General features: G+C 49.8%; 3 protein-coding genes across 7 annotated transcripts; all 3 read left to right on the top strand.

Moving 5' to 3' along the window:
- Nucleotides 1-7873: 7873 nt before the first annotated feature.
- On the top strand, nt 7874-8266 carry LOC128114049 (keratin-associated protein 12-1-like). Of its 3 annotated transcripts, none has more exons than XM_052743912.1 (2): nt 7874-7948; nt 8027-8266. In XM_052743912.1, the coding sequence occupies exons 1-2, from the start codon at nt 7874-7876 to the stop codon at nt 8264-8266; spliced, it is 315 nt and encodes a 104-aa protein (XP_052599872.1). The 3 variants fall into 3 exon arrangements, with proteins under 3 accessions (XP_052599872.1, XP_052599873.1, XP_052599870.1); XM_052743913.1 differs by having other exon boundaries at nt 7874-7966; nt 8072-8266; XM_052743910.1 differs by having other exon boundaries at nt 7874-7980; nt 8041-8266.
- Nucleotides 8267-13068: 4802 nt separating this feature from the next.
- On the top strand, nt 13069-13401 carry LOC128114048 (keratin-associated protein 12-1-like). The gene has a single exon (XM_052743909.1). The coding sequence runs from the start codon at nt 13069-13071 to the stop codon at nt 13399-13401; it is 333 nt and encodes a 110-aa protein (XP_052599869.1).
- Nucleotides 13402-18167: 4766 nt separating this feature from the next.
- LOC128114046 (keratin-associated protein 12-1-like) lies at nt 18168-18560 on the top strand. 3 transcript variants are annotated; one of them, XM_052743906.1, is made up of 2 exons: nt 18168-18210; nt 18265-18560. In XM_052743906.1, exons 1-2 carry the CDS (start codon nt 18168-18170, stop codon nt 18558-18560), a joined length of 339 nt encoding a protein of 112 aa, XP_052599866.1. The 3 variants fall into 3 exon arrangements, with proteins under 3 accessions (XP_052599866.1, XP_052599867.1, XP_052599868.1); XM_052743907.1 differs by having other exon boundaries at nt 18168-18242; nt 18321-18560; XM_052743908.1 differs by having other exon boundaries at nt 18168-18244; nt 18335-18560.
- The last annotated feature ends 1753 nt before the right edge of the window (nt 18561-20313 follow it).

The raw sequence follows: 20313 nt of genomic DNA, 5'->3' as shown, positions 1-20313 counted from the left end.
CAGAAAGGGGAAGGATATTGCTGAGAAGGGATGAAGGGATGTTGGAGTTTGGCTGTGTTCTCAGATGCAGGAGGCTTTCTGCTGAAAACTGAGCCGTGTTTAAGATACCTTACAACCTTCTTGTTTGTGACACTGGGTCCATGGATGGTCAAGCTAGGAGGGGGCTGGGACCTGCCTGAGAACTTGAAGAAGACCCAGTGTTATGGCTTGAATGTGAAATGTTCTCCAAGGCTCATGGTTTGAACTTAGTCCTCATCTGGGAGTGCTATTTCGGAAGGTTGTGGAACATTTTGAACACAAAGACAAGACTATAAAGGCAGAGCTTGACGGTTCCAGGCTGGCTCTGGTTGCTGCCAAGCTCTGCTTCCTGATGTGCCATGGTAGAGCAAGCTGTGCCATAATCCCCATCCCTATCACAGATGGGCCCCAGGTACTGCACCTTCCCAGTACCTTTCTGGTCCAATAGAGGTACATTGTTTTGTTTTTGTTTTTTGTTTTGTTTTGTTTTGCTGTGAGCCCGTCAACTCCCCTGCCCCCATGCTGCCAAGTTGCCTTTTGGGGAGTTTTCAACAGCAACAATGCATGTAAGAGAAAATTGGTACCAGGAGTGGGGCTGTTGCTATGATAAATCTGACCATGTGACTCTTTGGTCTTTGGAAATGGTTGGGGGGGGGAGGAATGTGGAAGAATTTGGAGCTGTAGACTAGAGAAGTTCTAGGGTGCTCTAAGTGGGACTCAAAGCGATATTCTATTGGGAGTTCAGAAGACCAGGAAGCTGAGAGAGATGCTCTAGTGAAGATCCTGCCTGTGAGGCTTTGGATGGAAGCAAGGTCTAGAGACCACTCTGATAAGGAATCTGGCTATGTTTTACTTGTGTCCTGAGAATGTGAGTGAAGCTGACTTTAAATACAGTTGACTAATTGTTTGGCAGAAGTAATTTAGAGACACATAACGTTCAGGCTGTGGCATGGCTGTTGCTGGCTGCCTTTAGCCAGGTTTTCCAGACACTGTAAAAAGGTGACATTTGGACAAGAAGGAGTGTAGGTGTAGTTAACATTTTTAGATGGGGTGAGCATAGACACACAGACAAAGCAGCTTTAACTGTAGAAGGGATTAGCACAACGGAAGGAAAATCAAGTAATTTTTCCACTGGAATAATGAGGAAGGAGCCTTGAAGATATGACCCCAATCAATGAAATCACCAAGGTGTAAAATGCAAACTTGGGCTAAAGAGATGGTTCAGAAGTTAAGAGCACTAGCTGCCCTTACAGAGGACCTGGGTTTGATTCCCAGCACACCTATGGCAGCTCACAACCATCTGTACCTCCAATCCCAGATTGTCCAACACTTCTGGCCTCCATAGGCAGCAGACACGCACATAGTATACAGACATGCATGCAGGCAAAACGCCCAGAGACATAAGAAAAAATAAATAAAATGTGTAAAAAAATGCAAACTCATTTGAAAAACTTTCACCTAAAAAGAGCGTGCTTATGTAAAGCACCTGGTTTTGGAGACGCAAGAGCAAGATGCAAGAGTGAGGAGGTCATTAAAACATGCACCCAGGTTCTAGAGAAAAAAAACCTGTTAGGCCAAGCAATATGTAGCAGGGTTGCCATAAGCATTCTGTGCATGAAGCTGCAAAGGTGAAGCCTTAGTTACCGTGGAGACCTCAGGATGGTGGAGAAGCCAGGAACATGGAATGTGTGCTAAGGAGAGCTTTCAGACACAGGGTGGAGCTGACCTGAGAGAGAGAGGCTGTGTGTGCTGCAGGCATCAGAGCTAGCGGGCAGGATTGGCAAGCTTGTGGGAGCCCAGATGATGTCATCACGAGCCCAAGATGCCGGATATGGAGCTGTGGTGTTTAATATGTGCTCTGCTGGTGTTCAGTCTTATGGTGTGATCTTTCCTTGTCATCCTCCCCTTTTGCAATGCGAATGCTTGCTTGTGTCTCTGTGTACTATAAACATATGATTTATTTATTTATGTACATGGGTTTTTTTTAGTGCTCACAGCTAGGAGCTGCCTTGAGTCAGAGGAGACCTAAATAACACCTCTGAATCATGTTAGAACTGTTAAGATTATGGAGACCCTTAGAGACGGACCGAATACATTTTGGTTTATATGATGGCAATAAGTATATGGGGTAGAGTGTTATGGTTTGAATGTGAATTATTCCTACAGGTATAGACGTTTGAACACTGGGTTCCAACTTGATGAGGCTTGGATGCTCAGACACTCTTGATGGGTGAGGACTCTAGTCAAATATCTTTCTAAAAGGAGGGCTGTGGGGCCAAGGCCATATGGCACCTCCAGAGCCAAAGGCAGCCCCTGTATCTGTGCTAGGGAAGAGAGCAAGACCCTTTAAGAAACTTTAGGGGGCTCTGGGATGTGGCTGTTGGTTCATACAGTAGCTGTGTCTCTTTTGAGGAACCTGCACAGTGTGCCCTGTGTCTGCCCTACCCTCCATCCCGCCAGGAACACAGAGGGTTCCAAACTCCCCACACCTGCTGGCAGTTACCCACCCTTTTTAAACATTGCTACCAACCCACAAAGTGGGACAAAGCAGATCTGACTGTGATAGCTTTTCTTTAATGGGCGTTGGCCATTCGTGTGTCTTCCCTGGAGAAATGAGCGTCCAGTCTTCGGCCTGCCTGGTGCTGGTGTGTCCTTGTGTCGTAGGAATTCTTTCCATGGTCTAGTTATTCACTTTATCAGATGTGCCACTTGTCAGTGTGTCCCCTCCTGTAGGCTTTCTGGTCACACCCTCCGATCTCTCTCGTGCGGTCTGTCTGCCTTTCTCTGTCTCCCTCACTCTTTCATCCTTCCATCCCTCTCTTCATCCACACTTCTGATGGATGGCGCTGTCTTCTGAGGGCCCAACACAGCACTTAGTCACAGGCTCTTCCACTGGCCTTGCTCCCCAGCCCTTGGAGGTTAATATCCTTTGATTAAATGAAGTTTTTGTTGTTGCTGCTGCTGTTGATGAACTCCTATTAACTTATTTATGATTTTTATATAATATTTGAGAGCCCATTGCAAACACAAGGCTGTAAAGATGTAGCCTACATTTTCTGAGATGTGTATGGTTTCAGCCATCAAAACTAAGATATTACTATATTGTTAGCTGGGTTTTGAATACAAGGTGAGGTGGAGACTCAACTCCAGTCCTTTTTTGAAGGCACGTGGTTCTTCCCATGGAATGGCCTCAGCCCGCTTGTTAGGAATCATTGACTAGTGCATATGTGTTCACTTGTGGATTCTGGTTGCCGTTCTGTTGGTCCCTATGGGGCATGGCAGCATCCCACTCTTTATAGGACCAATCAATCAGTCTCTCTCTCCCTTCCCCATTTACCTCTCCTTATTCCCCCTCCCTCCCAACCAGGTTTATGGGTGTTTTGCTTGTATGTATGTCTGTGCACTGGTATCTGGGGTCTGGGGAGGCTGGAAGAAGGTATCAGATCCCCTGGTATTGGAGTTATAAATAGTTGTGAGCTGCCATGCAGGTGCTGGGAATTGAACTCAGGTCCTCTGGAAGAACAGCAAGTGTTCTTAACTGCTGAGCCATCTCTCCAGCCCCTTCCTGTTTTTTCCCATGCCAGAAGCCTTCCCCATGGGTGGTTGAGGGTGGGGTGGCCTTGGCTGTTGGGATTCTCTTTTTCAACATGTGGCATCTGTGTCCACTAGAGCCGAGGGGCAGCCTCTTGGAATTCCTGGATTGAGGTGGTCTGTCCAATAGTCAGCTTCACTGTGGAGTAAGAGCAGGAGGAGGGGCCAGGATGGGGCGGAGCCTGGGAGCTCCAACTCCCCAGGAACCTCAGCACCTCCTGCCTCAAGTGCTAACTTTCCTGGATTAGGGGTGAGTGCAGGATGCCACACACTCAGCCTCTGGTGGTCTGGCCAGGTGCAGGCCTGCAGCTACTCCATCCCTCTGGCTGAGCTTGCTGACTGAGCCCCTGTGGGTTCTACCCCTCCAGGGTAACCCTGGGTCAGCTGACTGGCAACTGCTAGCATCCTTTATCCTGACCAGCAGTGGGAGAAGGGATGTCAACTCCTCCACAATCAATTGTAGTGCCCTTCAGGACTGTTGGCTTCCTTATAGCCATCTGCTGTCCTTTGGAAGGGCTGATGATAGACAGTCAACTTGGGGAAGAAAAGTTTTGTTTCATCTTACACTTTTGAGGTCATACTCCATCACTGAGGGAAATCAGGACAGAAGCTCAAGGCAGGAATGGAAGCCAAGCACATGTAGGAATGCTGTTTTCTGGCCTGCTCCTCATGGCTTGCTCAACTTTCTTTCTTTCTTGCCCCCCCGCCGCCGGACCCCATGCCCAAGACAGGGTTCCTCTGTGTAGCTCTGGCTGTCCTGTAACTCTCTCTGTAGACCAGGCTGGTCTCAAACTCACAGAGATCCACCTGCCTCCGCCTCCCCAGTGCTGGCATTAACAGCATGTGCCACCACCACTCGGCTTTAGCCTACTTTCTTATATAACCGAGGATCACCACCCACAGCAAGGTGGACCTTCCCACATCAATCATCATATGTATCACAGGCTGTCCCACAGGCCAGTCTGGTGGGAGCATTTTCTTAGAGAGGCCCTCTTCCCAAATGACTCTAGCTTGTGTCAAGTTTATGTAAAACTAGCCAACACAGTTTTTATTTTAGTTTAGTTTAAAAACCATTTATTTTTACTTTTATTTATGTGTCTATGTCTGTGTGAGTGTATGTACATGTGAGTGCAGTGCCCACAGAGGCCAGGCGAGGGTGTTGGATCCCCTGGAACTGGAGTTATAGGTGACGTATGCTGCTCAACATGGGTGCTTGGAACTGAACTCTGGTCTGCTGCAAGAGCAGTAAGCAATCTTAACTACGAAACCATCTTTCTAGCCCCAAATTTAAAAGTGTGTGTGTGTGTGTGTGTGTGTGTGTGTGTGTGTGTGTGTGTGTGTTGTGTATGTGTGTGTGTATGTGTGTGGTGTGTATGTGTGTGTGTATGTGTATGTGTGTATATGTGTGTATATGTGTATGTGTGTGTGTGGTGTGTGTATGTGTGTATATGTGTGTGTATGTATGTGTGTGGTGTGTATGTGTGTGTGTGGTGTGTGTATGTGTGTATATGTGTGTATGTGTATGTGTGGTATGTGGTGTGTGTATGTGTGTATATGTGTGTGTATGTATGTGTGTGTGTGTATGTGTGGTGTGTGTGTATGTGTGGTGTGTGTGTGTGTGTATGTGTGGTGTGTGTGTATGTGTGTGTGTGTGTATGTGTGGTGTGTGTGTATGTGTGGTGTGTGTGTGTGTGTATGTGTGGTGTGTGTGTATGTGTGGTGTGTGTGTGTGTGTGTGTGTGTGTGTGTGTGTGTGTGTGTGTGTGTGTATGAGAGGACAACTTGTCTCTGTCTAGCCTCTCCACCATGGTGGTTCAGGATTGAACTCCGGTCATTAGGATTGGGTGCATGGGGCTTTACTCGCTGTGCGCCATCTCACCAGCACTTCCTCCCTCTCTCTCTCTCTCTGTCTGTCTCTCTCTCTCTCAGCTCATCTGTTTCTGATGGAATGACTTCTGTGGGTGTTTCAGGTCCACTGACATTTCTTCATTCTCGTATCTGTTGTCAGGCTTGCCCAGTGTGTATTTAAATTTCAGCTATGGAACATCTCAGTTTTAGAATTCTCTTGTGTTTGATGAAGTCCACCTCTCTCCTGGGAATCTCTACCTATTCGTGCATGAAGGTAATATTTTTCTTTGATTTTTGGACACGGAACAGCTGCTTGTGGTCACTGACTGCAGAAAGATCATCCCAGGTTCTTTCTGCTGGTTGCTTTGACCTGGGAAAGGGATTTCCATCACAAAATCTTTTGTCTCTGGTTATTTATGAAAATACATTTGGAGACTCTGGGTTCTATTATCCTCTTGTGACTATGATTTTCGTTCAAGCAGACAGCCAGTTGTTAGTCGATTATTTTGAGCTTGTGTAGGCCTGGCTTTAATGCAAATGTGGAAACCCACCCAGCCTCCACTCAAGATCCCACCCATGTCCCTGAAATCCTGTGGGTTGGATTGGGGTGTCAGAAGTGAGTCTTCCTCTACGCTCAAGCACAGTGGTCTTGGGTCCCAGTTGGATGCTGCGGGAGTCTACTCAGTCCTGTGGCGACTCCTCTGTTGTGGTCTGGCTCTGATTCCCTCCACCCCACCCTACCCCACCCCAAGCTCTCTCTGGGGTGCATCCTGCCTATGTTCTAGATGCTTCTCTTGCCCACTTTGGATTTCCTCTCACCCACTGACCATATTTCATTGTGATGTTGGGTTGGCAGAGAACTGGGCAACACTGGGGTTCATTTGACACAGGAGCTAATGTGCCCTTCTGTCTAGCCCTGTCTGAGTATGGGCACCTACCTGTGCATCAGCCATTTAGTTAAGGGAGGGCTCCTAAGCGGTCCATTCCATCGGGGTTTCAGGTTTGTTACACTATACTTCCAGTTCTCTGTTCCCAAAGGTCCTGGTTCATGCAGCAGAGGCTGCGGTTTTAGCAGGTCTTTGAGGACCCCTCTCCTCAGCTTCAATGGGAAGTTCCTGAGGGAAAGCTGCCATTGCGACAGACATCTGGTCTACCTTCTTATTAGTGCTAAGAGCTTGGAGGATATGGCAGGGTGTGCAGTGGCTAGAAGTCAGTGAGGCTGGCTCTCCCACCTTGCTTCATGGAGTCAGGTAGTCTGCTGGGATGGTCTAGCCTTAGGAACCACTTTCTGCTTCTTTCCAGTGTGATATCTTCTCCACTTCTGAAGGAGGAGGAGAGGGCAAGCAGGGGCTATAATGATGCTCAGACATTGCCCACAGCTGAACTGATTATTAGGATGCCATGGAGCATGTTGGCAATCCTGGCCGGCATCTTCTAGCATAGCATCTTCTTCTTGTCTCAAAGCTTCATTCCTGTCAAGGATGGAGTTAAAGTAGAAACAAAGAAACATGGAACCTTTCCTGAGAGTGACGTTAGACTCTTTCGGGTGTGTTCTCTGTGTTTTACAGCAGGTTCTGGGAGGGCAGAGGGTGGTAAGAGTATATGAGCAGCTTCTGTTCTGTGGTACTGTGGCTGTAGAAGGGTGGGTTGAGTACCAGGGAGGAAGAGTCAGCCTCACATGAATGCCTGTATCTCCTCATCTCACCCAGAGAGGCATCCAAAGACCTGGGGCCAACTCAGTTACCTCTTCCCCAGTTCTGAGTGCCTTGTGTGGACACCCATAGGTCCCACTGGAGAACTGCCTTTCAGGATGGTACGTGCGGCTCACTGCTGAACACGCCAAGAGGAGAACTGGGTCTGGGTCCTTGGCCTCAGCACAGCTTCCAGCTGTGGCCCCTGTGAACCTGTATTGGCTTTACCTGTTTTCTGAGGATGTGCCTGATCCAAACTGCCTTCCCCCAGGACACTGATGGATGTGGGCACTCACTGTGTTCAGCCTCCTATGTATTGCAGAGCCTTCCAGACCACAGGGAAAGAAAAATCTCTGTGGTTGTGGGAGGACTGTTGTCCCACAGGGGAGGACTGTCATCCCACAGGGAGGACATCTGGACTCCCAGACTTCTGTGAGCTCGTGTAAGGAAATCAGGAATTCACGGGGCATGGAAGAATCTGCATGGTACCAGAAGAGGATGGCTTGGGAGCCTAGATGTAGCAGCAGCTGGAGAGCTGCATTAGTCATGGAGTTGGGCAAACAAGAGCATGAACAACAGCAAAGCTAGTCTGGGAGGACAAAGGGAGCAAATAAGGAAGGGCAGCTGCATTCTGGGTGTTCTGGGACACTGGGCTGGGTATAAAAGCCACCCCAGGAAGGAGCTCCAGTCATCCCCACCCTCCTCCAGACCAGCCAGCCTCCGCCATGTGTCACACCAGCTGCTCTTCAGGCTGCCAGCCAGCCTGCTGTGTGTCCAGCCCCTGCCAGGCATCCTGCTGTGTGTCCAGCCCCTGCCAGGCATCCTGCTGTGTGTCCAGCCCCTGCCAGCCAGCCTGCTTTGTGTCCAGCCCCTGCCAGCCAGCCTGCTACAGGCCTGCTATATGCATTCCTGTGAGGTACCAGGTGACCTGCTGTGTGCCTGTGAGCTGCAGGCCCACTGTGTGCATGGCTCCCTCCTGCCAGTCCTCTGTGTGTGTGCCCGTGAGCTGCCGGCCTGTCTGTGTGAGCTCCTCCTGCCAGTCATCCGGGTGCTGCCAGCCCTCCTGTCCCACCCTGGTCTGCAGACCTGTCACCTGTAGCACCCCCTCCTGCTGCTGAGCAGTGTCCCAAACCAGCTTCTGCCAGTGCAAATGGGACACATCTATCCCCTCCCTCTGTGGCAGTGGTTCTGCACCTGAAACAGGTTGGAAGCACACATAGCTCACCCTGGGACTTGGGAGAGAACACCGCAGAATGATAAAGATCTCTCTTCCCCTGCCCTTCTCTAAGGATGTCCTGGCTCCAGGATCCTTCTCTTACCACATGTGTCAAATAAAGTAGCTTTTCTACTCAGCTGTGCTTGTCTGTCCTGGTTCCTGTCTGCTGTCCTGACTTCATTGGCATCAGGAAGCATGCAAGATCAGTGGTTTCTAATGATGTTGCCTCACTGTGGTTCCTTAGGAGGAAGCATGCAGAGAGGAGGGCATGGTTGATGAGTGGGCATGTTTACGCCCCTGGCATCCCTGTGGCCCTGTGATGGACTCACTGTATCTCACTGCAGTGTCTGCTCCTGCTTGCCTTTCAAATGGTACCTATAGTGGGGGATCATGCATGGTGAGTCCTAGAGTGTTTATAAAAGGTTTTCTATTTCCTCTGGGGATGTCCTGTGTCCCAGGTCACAGTGACTTTCTTCCTACTAGGCAGCTTTGAGATGTCTGAATTTCAGTTATACAAACTGTTGTGCTCCGAATCACTTTCTCAGTACTGGGGAAATTTATGCCCATTTTCTCATTGTTGATCAATTACAATATGAAAGACACACATCTATCTAGTTACTTCCTTATAAAGCAGCTGGAACACACATGTCTCACTAACTTCTTGGGGTGGCCCCTGCTGGAGCCACATGTATCTTTTTGTGGCATGGGTCACTTCTGTGTGTTCTTCTAATACGTGCTTTCTAATTCAGATGATTTTCAATGATCATGTTAGTTTCTCTGTCCTTCTTCCTGGGACAGAATATCCAAAGAAGGTAGCCCGAAGGAAGGATTTATTTCGGCTCACGGTTTGAGGGTACAGCCCTTCGTGATGGGACAGTCACGGTGGCAGCAGGGTGAGGTGGTTGCTCACATTACATCTGCAGTCAGGAAGCAGAGAGCGATGCATGCTGGTGCTCAGTTCGCTTTCTCCTTTTTATTCCATCTGGAATCCCAGCCCACAGAATAGTGGTTGTGCTGCCTACATTTGGGGGGGAGAGTCTTTTCCCCTCGGTGAAACCTTCCTGGAAACATAATATTCAGCATACACAGAAGCACATTTCCATGGTGACTTTAAATTCTGTTATGTTAGCAGTGGAGACGGACCATCACAGCTATAGCTCACTCTGGGCAAGGTTTCCCTCTGGGAAGTGTTGATGACTGTCTGTTTCCATTGGCTGGTTCCATGTCCGGTCTCTGCGTTCTGTTGTGACTGTCCCTTGTGGAGGTTCCTGAGACAGGCAGGCATGGGGGTCTCAGCCTCTGCTGCATCCCATGACATCATCCTGGACCTGTGGTCCTAGAGTTCTTGGACCTTGGATGCCTTGAGCTCCGACCTTTTCCTTTATTCCCAGCAGGCTGGCCATGAGACTTGAGCTGCAAATGTTGTTTTTTATCCCTTAGCATCCAAGATCATGAGGGATCCACTGTGCTGTTTAAATAAGTGCTTTTCCTAACTGCCCTGCACGTACAGCACACTCCATGCACCTATGGTGTGTTCACACCCAGGTTACACACAGACACATGCACACACATATAATCTTGTACTCAAACCCTCACGAACATGAAGGACACACATGAAAAAAAACACATACACATCTGTGTAGGCCCAGTCATACCAGCATATTCAGGGACTCATTTTTAAACCCACATTCCCACACCCCTGTGTTTTAGCACACATACAAACATGCACACTTCTTCACAAGTATGCACGCTTCTGCAGACACACAGCGTGCTTCTCTCTGTGGACTCATGCACTTTCCACTCAAGCACTCATGCGCATCATTCTGGTCTCTTATCTGAGAGGTGGAGAAATCATAAGAGTGTCTCACCGCTGCTCAGAGGCTCAGGCAGAGGTCCTGCCAATCCTGCAGTGTTGACTTTTCTCATCGCTGTGACATAATAAAGGACAAACTACTTAAAAGGGGCAGGATTGACCTTGTCTCATGTTCTCATTCGGGAGCCTTTGATGGGTAGAGTCTGGCCAATTTTCCGTCATCCCACGACGAAGTGGTTGGCTTCTCTTTAGTGGTGTCAATCTCTTGAGCAACCACACCCTCCTCAGCCGCGACTTCTGATTGCCCCCTTTCTGGCCCAGCTGCGTGGTTTTCGAATCTTTCTGCTCTGCTTTTAGTTCTTGATTCTGACTGTAAATCTGTCTAAAAGCCTCCAGCAATAACCAGGCCATTGTGTGAATTCTCCAATGTCTTGAAATTTATTCCACATGGTTAATTTAGCCACCACTATAAACCCAGCCTCACATAGCACTTCTGGACACAGAGGAAATTCTCTTGCAGAATATCCCGTGCATGGCTTCTGGTCCAGTTCCCAACAGCATCCTGAAATTTGATGAGCACATCCTTCTGTCAAATTTCTGTTGGCATTCTGGTCTTGAGTTCTCACCTGGAGGCCTCATTAGCTCTTTGTATAGCATTTGAGTTATAGCATATAAAGCCCATTTGTCAAAACTCTTACACAATCTATCCAGACACCGGTCAAAGGCCTAAGAACCACATAATCAGGGTTAGTCACAGCAGTTTCCTGGCTTCTCTAACCAATTTTCTGTGTTAGTCATTTTTGTATAGCTATGCTGAATAAAACAACTTAAAGGGATGAAGGAGGTGTTTAGCTCTTGGGTTCAGAGTTAGTTCAGTCCATCATGGGGGAGCACAGCAGTCTCAATGGGCCACAAGAGAGAGATGAGAATACTTGTAACTGATTAGCTTTCTTCTTTTTCCACTTTTATTCCGGCCCACTTGGAGGGAGCCATCCCCTTCAAAGATCGTCTAGACTCTCAGTTAATTCTCCCTGGAAATGCTCACAGACGTACAGGAGATGTGCCTCCATCGCCTAGGAGATTCTAAATCTATTCCAGTTGATAGTGAAGATGAGCCTTCTTACTGTCTCTCCATGGCACTGGCCCTCAGGCCTCTCCCTGACTCTGGGGGTGGGGTCCGGAAGAGGGTTCAGAACAAGAGAAAGCAGAACAAAAAGAGGGTCAAACCTTTGATCACACAGGGGCAGTCTAATTTTCTTTAAAGCCAGGAGGAAAGACAACGAGACCAGGAAACAGGCATTTGGGCGGTGCCCCAACACCGCAATGAGAGGTTTGGAGAGATGAGACCATTCCTAAATCAACACAGTCATGATGGAGTCTTGGCCAGAGTGACAGTTCTCACGTGGGCAAGTCCCGTGTTTGAGGGCCTGGAGAGGAGAGCAGCAGCAGAGGAGCCACAGGGAGGGGCTGGTAGGGTCAGGCAGGGCAGGAGGGCTGGCAGCACCCTACAGACTGGCAGCTTCCAGGCTCACTGCAGGCCAGCTGGCAGGAGGCAGACACAGGGCACAGGGTCCATCTTAATAGAGTCACACTGGGGGTCTGTGGCAGCAGTTCTCACAGCCTTGGGAGGGCAGCAGGCAGTGATGAGGCAGCACAGAGACACAGGGCAGGCAGCAGGTGGCCTGAGGGGCAGTTCATGTGGCACAGGTGGCTGGGACTGGGGAAGGCTTGGGTGGAAAAGGGAACAGGCCTTTGGTGGCATATGGTCACATGTGGACATACAGTCCTGGACACACATATATGGCTATGTACACATTTACACTCTGTGGTGGTATTGTGTTCTCCAAAATATTGTGCACCCTAATAAACTTATCTGGGGTCAGAGACAGAACAGCCACTAGATACAAAGGCTAGAAAATGGTGGCACTCACGCCTTTAATCCTAGCACTCCAGAGGTAGAAATCCCTCTGGATCTCTGTGAGTTCAAGGCCACATTGGAAACAGCCAGGCATGGTAACACACGTCTTTAATCCCAGGGAGTGATGGCAAAAACAGAAAGGTATATAAGGCGTGAAGACCAGAAACTAGAAGCTTTTAGCTGGTTAAGGTTTCAGGCTTTGGAGCAGCAGTTCAGTGAGATTCATTCTGGATGAGGACTCAGAGGCCTCCAGTCTGAGGAAACAGGATCAGCTGAGGAAATGGCGAAGTGAGATGGCTGTGTCCTGTTCTGTCTCTCTGATCTTCCAGCGTTCACCCCAATACCTGGCTCAGGTTTGATTTTATTAATAAGAACTTTTAAGATTCATGCTACAAGACTCACACACACAAATGCACAAACTCTGAAACCCATGTGCGCACGCACGCGCACACACACACACACACACACACACACACACACTGAAAGAGAGAGCTGTCCTCCATGCTCTGGCTTCTGTCTGCTATCTGATTCTAGCTGTGGCTCATGGGAGGGCACCCCCTGTGTTCAGCCTCCCACATTCTGCAAGCCCTTCCTAACCCTTTGAGAAGTGTGATCTTTGTGGGTGTGTAAGGACTATTATCCTGCAGGGAGAATTTCTGGACTCCTGGATCTTTGGGATCTCATGTGAGGAAATCAGGAAGTGCTGGAGCTTGGTAGAATCCAGAAGGCCACAGGGGAGGATGGGTGGGAGCCCAGGCAGAGCAGGAGCTGGAGCAGGTGTAATTAGCCATGAAGCTGAGGGTAAACAAAGCAGGAACATAGACAACAGCAAAGCCAACCTAGGAGGACAGGGAAGCAAATGAGGAAGAGCAGCAGCATTCTGGGTAGTTGGAGCACTGAGCTGGGTATAAAAGCCACCGTGGGCAGGAGCTGCAGACATCTTCACCCTCCTCCAAACCAGCCAGCCTCCACCATGTGTCACACCAGCTGCTCCTCAGGCTGCCAGCCAGCCTGCTGTGTGTCCAGCCCCTGCCAGCCAGCCTGCTGTGTGTCCAGCCCCTGCCAGGCATCCTGCTGCAGGCCTGCTATATGCATTCCTGTGAGGTACCAGGTGGCCTGCTGTGTGCCTGTGAGCTGCAGGCCCACTGTGTGCATGGCTCCCTCCTGCCAGTCCTCTGTGTGTGTGCCTGTGAGCTGCCGGCCTGTCTGTGTGAGCTCCTCCTGCCAGTCATCCGGGTGCTGCCAGCCCTCCTGCCCCACCCTGGTCTGCAGACCTGTCACCTGTAGCAACCCCTCCTGCTGCTGACCAGTGTCTGCAAACCAGTTGCTGTTACCATAGACAGGACACATCTATCTCTACCCACCTCCTTCCATGACTGTGGGTTTGGCATGAGGCAAGTGGGGAAGCATGTCCTGGCCATCCTGGAACTATGAGAGAATGCAGAACAGATTCCCCTGGCCTGACCTTCTGTAAGAATGTCCTACCTCAGCTCCCCTTCTCTTACCCCCTGTGCCAAATAAAGTGTCTTCTCTAGTCAGCTCTACGTGTCTGTCTTGGTTCCTGTGTGTATAGTTGCTTTAGTATCAGAAAGCATGTAATATCAGTGCTCTCTAGGATCCAGCCTCACTGTGGCTCTTCATTAGGTGGAACGCAGGACAGAGGACATGAGCAGACAAAGTAGATGTGGTCATGTCCCTGCCCTGTCCGTCTGCCCTTGAACACATGGCCCCTGCCATGGACCCTCTGTGGTTCCATCCTGCCTCCCCTGGTTCTCCTTCCCCAGTGCTGCAGGGGCTGCATAGGTAGCAGATGTTAGGTCGGCTGGATCGTCCAGGGCTGAATTTCCCTCTTCTCTTGGGACGTCCTGTGCCATGAGTCACGATGACTTTCTTCCTTCCTGGCAGCTTTTGAAAGCTGGATCTTGGATTTGTGATCTAAACTTGTCAACCACCACCACCACCACTGTGGCATGCCTGCTCATTTGTTCTTGATGACCAGATACAATAATCCCCTCCTGTCACTTCCAGTATGGAGGGACACTGGACACATCGTCCAAGTTCCACTCATGTCTTGGTGCAGATGCTTCTAGAGTCAGGCGAGTGCTGTTCTGTGTTTTCAGTGGATCAAGTTAGCTGCGTCCTATGCCTCAGGCTGGCACTTTTGTGTTGCTCATAGTCATGATGTTGACATCCTGGGGTTGCTCTTTCCTTGGGTAGTGTTGGCTACCGTTCCTTCTCTCCTGTGCAAAGCTTCACCCCCAGTCTCCTGCAGTCTTTTGTGCTCACTCCTCATAGAACAGCAGGTGCACAGTGCCTAGGCTCTGCTGAAGCCCTGGGGACTGTCCTGGACCCGTCCCTCTGTGGAGTTCTCACTGCTGGCCACCTACCTTAATACATGAGTTGTAAAAGTCATTTATAATCCAGATGCCTACATGGTCAAGGACACACTGTGTTGATTACATGAGGGATCTGAATGAAAATAAATCACATAGAATCATTCATCATGGGATAATAGTCCTGAACACAAACACCCTACTACATGCGTACACACGGGCCAGTGCACACACAATCATACATATATGCACTCTCATACCCACTCCCTCATGCACTCAGAATCACACAGTGAAATGCAATCACACACAGAGAAGCCTGCTCATGTATAAACATTCAGGCACCACAATCTTACACACATTTCTGTGCCTCCTTCATGCTTAAGCACACACACACACACACACACACACACACACACACACACACACACACACACACATTCATGCATGCTCCCTCAAACATATCCACATTTTATGAAACACCTATGTATCTCCATATATCCACATACCCTGTGTGCCTTACACTCACACATGCTTAGAATCTGGTGCCTCATTGGAAGGTAAAATTACATTTAGAGACTGAGAAACAAAGGGATTCTCTGATAGTATCAACTTGACTGAATCTATAATCTATAAGAGACATCTCTGGGCATGCGTGTGAGCAATTATCTAGATTAGGTCAATGAAAATGGGGAGACCCACCCTGAATGTGGGTGGCACCAATCATGGGCTGGGGTTCTGGGCTGCATAAAAAGGAGAAAGTGAGCTGAGCACCAGCATTTCCCTCTCTCTGCTGAGCACCACAATATCCCCCTCTCTCCGTGTGACTACCAATGGCAATGTGACCAGCTGCCATGACTTCCTCACCATGACGGACTTTATCCCTCTGAGCCGTGAGATGAAATAAGCCCTTCCTCCCTTAAATTGCTTCTTGTTGCGCATTTTGCCACAGTGACAAAGTGACTAATAAAGAATCTGGAGCCTTTTGCAGCGGACACTAGTGTCAGCTCTGGCCAGCCCTTGCAGTGTTTACTTTTCTTACCTCTGGGGCAGGAAAGAACAACGTGGCTCCTGTTCCCATCCTGAACCTTGGAAAGGTGGGGTCTGGCCAATTTCTTGTTGTCCTAGTGCCAAGTGACTTCCCTTTAATGGTGTCAATCTCTTTAACAACTACGCTCTCCTCAGCACAGCATGCTGACTGCTTCCTTCCCTTCTGGTGGTCAAGTTGCCTAATTTTCATCTGCTTTGCTTCTCTCTCTCTCTCTCTCTCTCTCTCTCTCTCTCTCTCTCTCTCCCTCCCTCCCTCCCTCCCTCTCTTTCTCCCTCCCTCCCTCCCCCCCTCCCTCCTCCCTCCCCCTCCCTCCCCCCTCCCTCTCCCCTCCCCCCCTTATCTTAATTCTCATTATATATCTGGCTAAAAGCAGCCAGCAATAACCAAGCCACCATCTTTGCCATCTTGAAATTTTTTTCCATCAAATTAATTTGTTCGTTACTTGGAATTTGTGCTCTGACATGATAAAAGGCACACAAATCCTTTCCAAGAGTAACACACGAATGGCCTCTGGTCCCAGTAGCATCCTTCTCCCATTTGAAACCTCAAGAGCACACCCTCCTGTCTGAATGTCTGTTGGTATTCTGGTCTTCCGAGACCCACCAGGAAGTCCCATTGGTTCTGTTTATAGCACCCTTGGGATTACAAAGCCAGAGCTTTTACACATTCTGTCCACAAAGGAACCAAAGGCCCGAGAACCACATGGCCAGTGTCAGTCCCAGCAGAGTCCTGACTTCTCCCAAGAACTGCATGGCCAGCGTTAGTCTCAGCGGAGTCCTGACTTCTCCCAAGAACCCCATGGCCAGCGTTAGCCCCAGCAGCGTCCTGACTTCTCTGATACTCACCTTCTCTGTTAGTTACCTTTGTATTTGCTGTAATAAAATGCTCAATGCAGCCACTTAAAGGGAAGAAGGAGTCGTTCTGGCCCCTGATCTCAGAGGTTCAGTCCATCATGGGTGGCAGAGCAGTTCATGTCATGACGGGCCATGTGACAGCAGACTAGGGATGGTGTTGCTAGCTTGACTTTCTCCATTCCTTTAGTCCATCTAGTCCCTTAGTCCCTCAGCTCATGGGATGTCCCCTTGACCAGGGTTAAGGAGGTCTATCCTCTCAGCCAATCCTCCATGAAGACACATGGACAGGTCTTAGAGTGTGCCTCCGTCTCCTAAGGGATTCTGAAAATTTTATTTATGTATTTTATGTACATGAGTGCTCTGTCCTCATGCACAACAGAAGAGGGCATCAGATCTCATTACAGATGGCTGTGAGCCACCTTGTGGTTGCTGGGAATTGAACTCAGGACCTCTGGAAGAGCAGTCGAGTGCTCTTAACCACTGAGCCATCTCTCCAGTCCTTTCTAGGAGATTCTAAATCCATCAAGTTGACAGTGAAGACGGACCATCACCCCTCTCCTCCCAGCCTCTTTCTATGGTAATGTTCTCCAAAGGGCAGGTCCTAAGAAGGAGGTTCAGAACGTGGGAAACTGACAACAGGATGAGGGTTGATACATTTACTCACCTGGGCAGAAGTCTAATTTTATTCCATGTCAGCAGAAAAGAGTGACAATCAAGATGGGAAGGAGGAATTTGAGTATGCCCCTGCTCCTCAGAGCTGAGTTCCCTCCTGGCTCTGCCTGATCATGGTAGATAGTGCTCACCTAGGCTGATGATGGTGACGACCCTAGTATTTGAGGGACCTGCAGAGCAGCACTCAGAGGACTGGAAATTGCGAGCCCCAGCAGGCCAGCATGCAGGAGTCAGCAACAGGGCCCGGGGGACCTCCAGGCAGCAGTGGTTCCCACAGCCTTGGCTTGAGTGGTGGCCAGTGGAAGAGAAGCAGAGAAACAGTCTGGGGAGCCATTCATGTGGCCCCTCGGGCTGGGCTGAAGGGGTGCTGGGCAGAGGAAGGAACAGATCTGCACATGAGTGGTCACGCATGGAAGTACAGTCCTGTATACATGTGTATGGCTATATACACATTTGCACTCAGATACACACTCATGCACAAACTCTGAGCCACTTGTGCATTTAAGCACATGTTCACACTCCCCCACATTCAGTCTCTCTCTCTCCACACACACACACACACACATATACACACACACGCACGCACACACGTACGCACACACACACGCATGCACACACACACACACACACACGTGCACACACACATATGCACACACGCACACACACACGCACACACGCGCACACGCGCACGCACGCACGCACGCACACCCTGATTCCCAGCTGTCCTCCATGCCCTTCCCATCTGCTGTCTGACGTCATCTCTGAGCTACAGCATGCTCTGTCAGGGTCTGCCAACCCTTGAAGTGCAGTCTCTGGTTGTGTGAGGACCATTGTGCCATAGGGAGGGGCATCTGATCTCCTGGATCTTTGGGGGTATCACAAAAAAGAACTCACGGACAGCAACAGAGCAAGTCTGAACAGAGAAGGTGCTGGAAGAGCCCAGGTGTCGAAGGAGCTTGGAGAAGGTGTAATTAGCCATGAAGCTAAGGGAGAAACAAAAACAGAAACACAGACACAACAAAGCCAGCCTGGGAGGACAAAGGAAGCAAATAAGGAAGGGCAGCTGCATTCTGGGTAGTTAAGGGGCACTGGGCTGGGTATAAAAGCCACCCCAGGAAGGAGTTCCAGTCATCCCCACCCTCCTCCAGACCAGCCAGCCTCCACCATGTGTCACACCAGCTGCTCCTCAGGCTGCCAACCAGCCTGCTGTATGTCCAGCCCCTGCCAGCCAGCCTGCTGTGTGTCCAGCCCCTGCCAGCCAGCCTGCTGTGTGTCCAGCCCCTGCCAGCCAGCCTGCTGTGTGTCCAGCCCCTGCCAGGCATCCTGCTGCAGGCCTGCTATATGCATTCCTGTGAGGTACCAGGTGGCCTGCTGTGTGCCTGTGAGCTGCAGGCCCACTGTGTGCATGGCTCCCTCCTGCCAGTCCTCTGTGTGTGTGCCCGTGAGCTGCCGGCCTGTCTGTGTGAGCTCCTCCTGCCAGTCATCCGGGTGCTGCCAGCCCTCCTGCCCCACCCTGGTCTGCAGACCTGTCACCTGCAGCAATCCCTCCTGCTGCTGAACAGTGACCCAGTGAAGATGGGACAATCTGTCCCCTCCTAGCACCTGTCCTCTGGCTGCTGGTTCAGCATAGGAGGCAGACAGGAAGGCTATCCTGCCCACCCTGACTCTGGAGAGAGAACACGGAAAAGTTATCTGGATCCCCCTCTCCTTACCCTTTGGAAGGGTGCCCTGGCGCCAGGGCCATCTCTAACTTTTATAAATAAACCAGTTTCTCCAGTTCAACTCCACCTGTCTGTCCTGTTTCATGTCCATCGTTCTTGGCTGCTTTCATTCCAGAAAAGATGTAAGAGCAATGCTTGTTTTGTTTTGTTTTGAGACAGGGTTTCTCTATGTAGCTTTGAGCCTTTCCTGGATCTTGCTTTGTAGTCCAGGCTAGCCTCAAACTCATAGAGATCGGCCTGGCTCTGCCTCCCGAGTGCTGGGATTAAAGGTGTGTGCCACCACCACCTGACAGGGTAATGCTTTTTTATGACTCAGTGTCATGATGATTCCTTGAGATGTAGGACATGGAGGGTTTAGCCTGATATGAGTGTGGTCAGGTTCTTGCACATTAAGTAAGCCCTGGAGCACACCCCTGCCATGGACTCATCCTCTCTCATGGCTCTGTCTTCCACCCCACCCCCTCTCTAAGTGTCCTTGCCCCAAGAGCTTCCTGGATGGAGAATGCTCACTGTCCTCCGCTGGTTTTTTCCTCTCTGGTGGTTTCATATCGTGGCTCATGGTGACTTTTCTCACCATAGGCCAGCTTCTGAATGCCAGAATCTGAATGCCAGATGTGGACTTGGTTATCACTCCTCCACCTGCTCGTCACTGGTCCAAAGGTGCCCATTTTCTTGTGACTGATGATCCATTATATGTAATAAATACACAGTCAACACAAACTGAGCACAGCGTCCTGTGACAGCAGCGTTCAGGGCAGCTGCTTCCACAGTTGTGTGCATATAGATCTGGGCTTTGAATGAACAGTGGCCATATTTCTATGTCCTTTAGGTGTGAGCTTTCAAGTGTAAGTCCCTTTTGGCTGTTTGTATGTCCAGGGTGACTTCCCTCTGTACAGTGTTGGCGACAGCCTTTACATTTTCAGTGGGTTGCTTCATCCCTGTTCTCTTACAGGGTCATGTGATCATTCCCTATAGAGGTTCCGGGGATGGGCAAGCCTGAGGTTTTCCCATTTTGCTTTAGGTTGGGTGTTTTCCCAGGCCAGTCCCTCTGTAGAGTTCTTGCTGCTGACTTTGTCATGCCCCAGGCTTTTCTGTGACACCTGCAGGCCGGGGATGAGATGTAAGTTGCAGCATGATTATATACCCCAACAACCAAGGTGGCCTGTGACTTGCTGTGTACTTAAAATGGGGGCTGTGAATGAATCTGAGCCAGAAAGGAACCAGTCATCATGAACTAACTAACTCTCCTGAATGCATCCGCAAGCACACACAGGCTTACACTCTCACATGTATACACACATACACATCCTTGCATGTCCACGCACACTCATGAGCTCTGCACACTCATGTTTATCACACACAGCTGTGGTCTCAAGCAGGAGGTGGAATTGGATTCAGAGCCATAGGTGGGGGGAGTCTGTAAGTTCCTGACACTTCCACTGGAAGGCACGGGGTGCAGAACTGATGCCTCTTTGCCCATTTGGTATTAGCTGCTTTTCACACTGATAAAATCCCCAACAATGCAACTTAAAGAGGAAGGCGCCATTTTGGCTCACGGGTTTACAGAGCTCACTCCCTTGTGACTGAGGA

The sequence above is a fragment of the Peromyscus californicus genome, unplaced genomic scaffold (genome assembly GCF_007827085.1).
Source record: "Peromyscus californicus insignis strain IS unplaced genomic scaffold, ASM782708v3 Scaffold_19__1_contigs__length_69161282, whole genome shotgun sequence".
In the NCBI taxonomy this organism is placed as follows: domain Eukaryota; kingdom Metazoa; phylum Chordata; class Mammalia; order Rodentia; family Cricetidae; genus Peromyscus; species Peromyscus californicus.
This window is presented reverse-complemented; position numbering and strand designations above follow the sequence as displayed.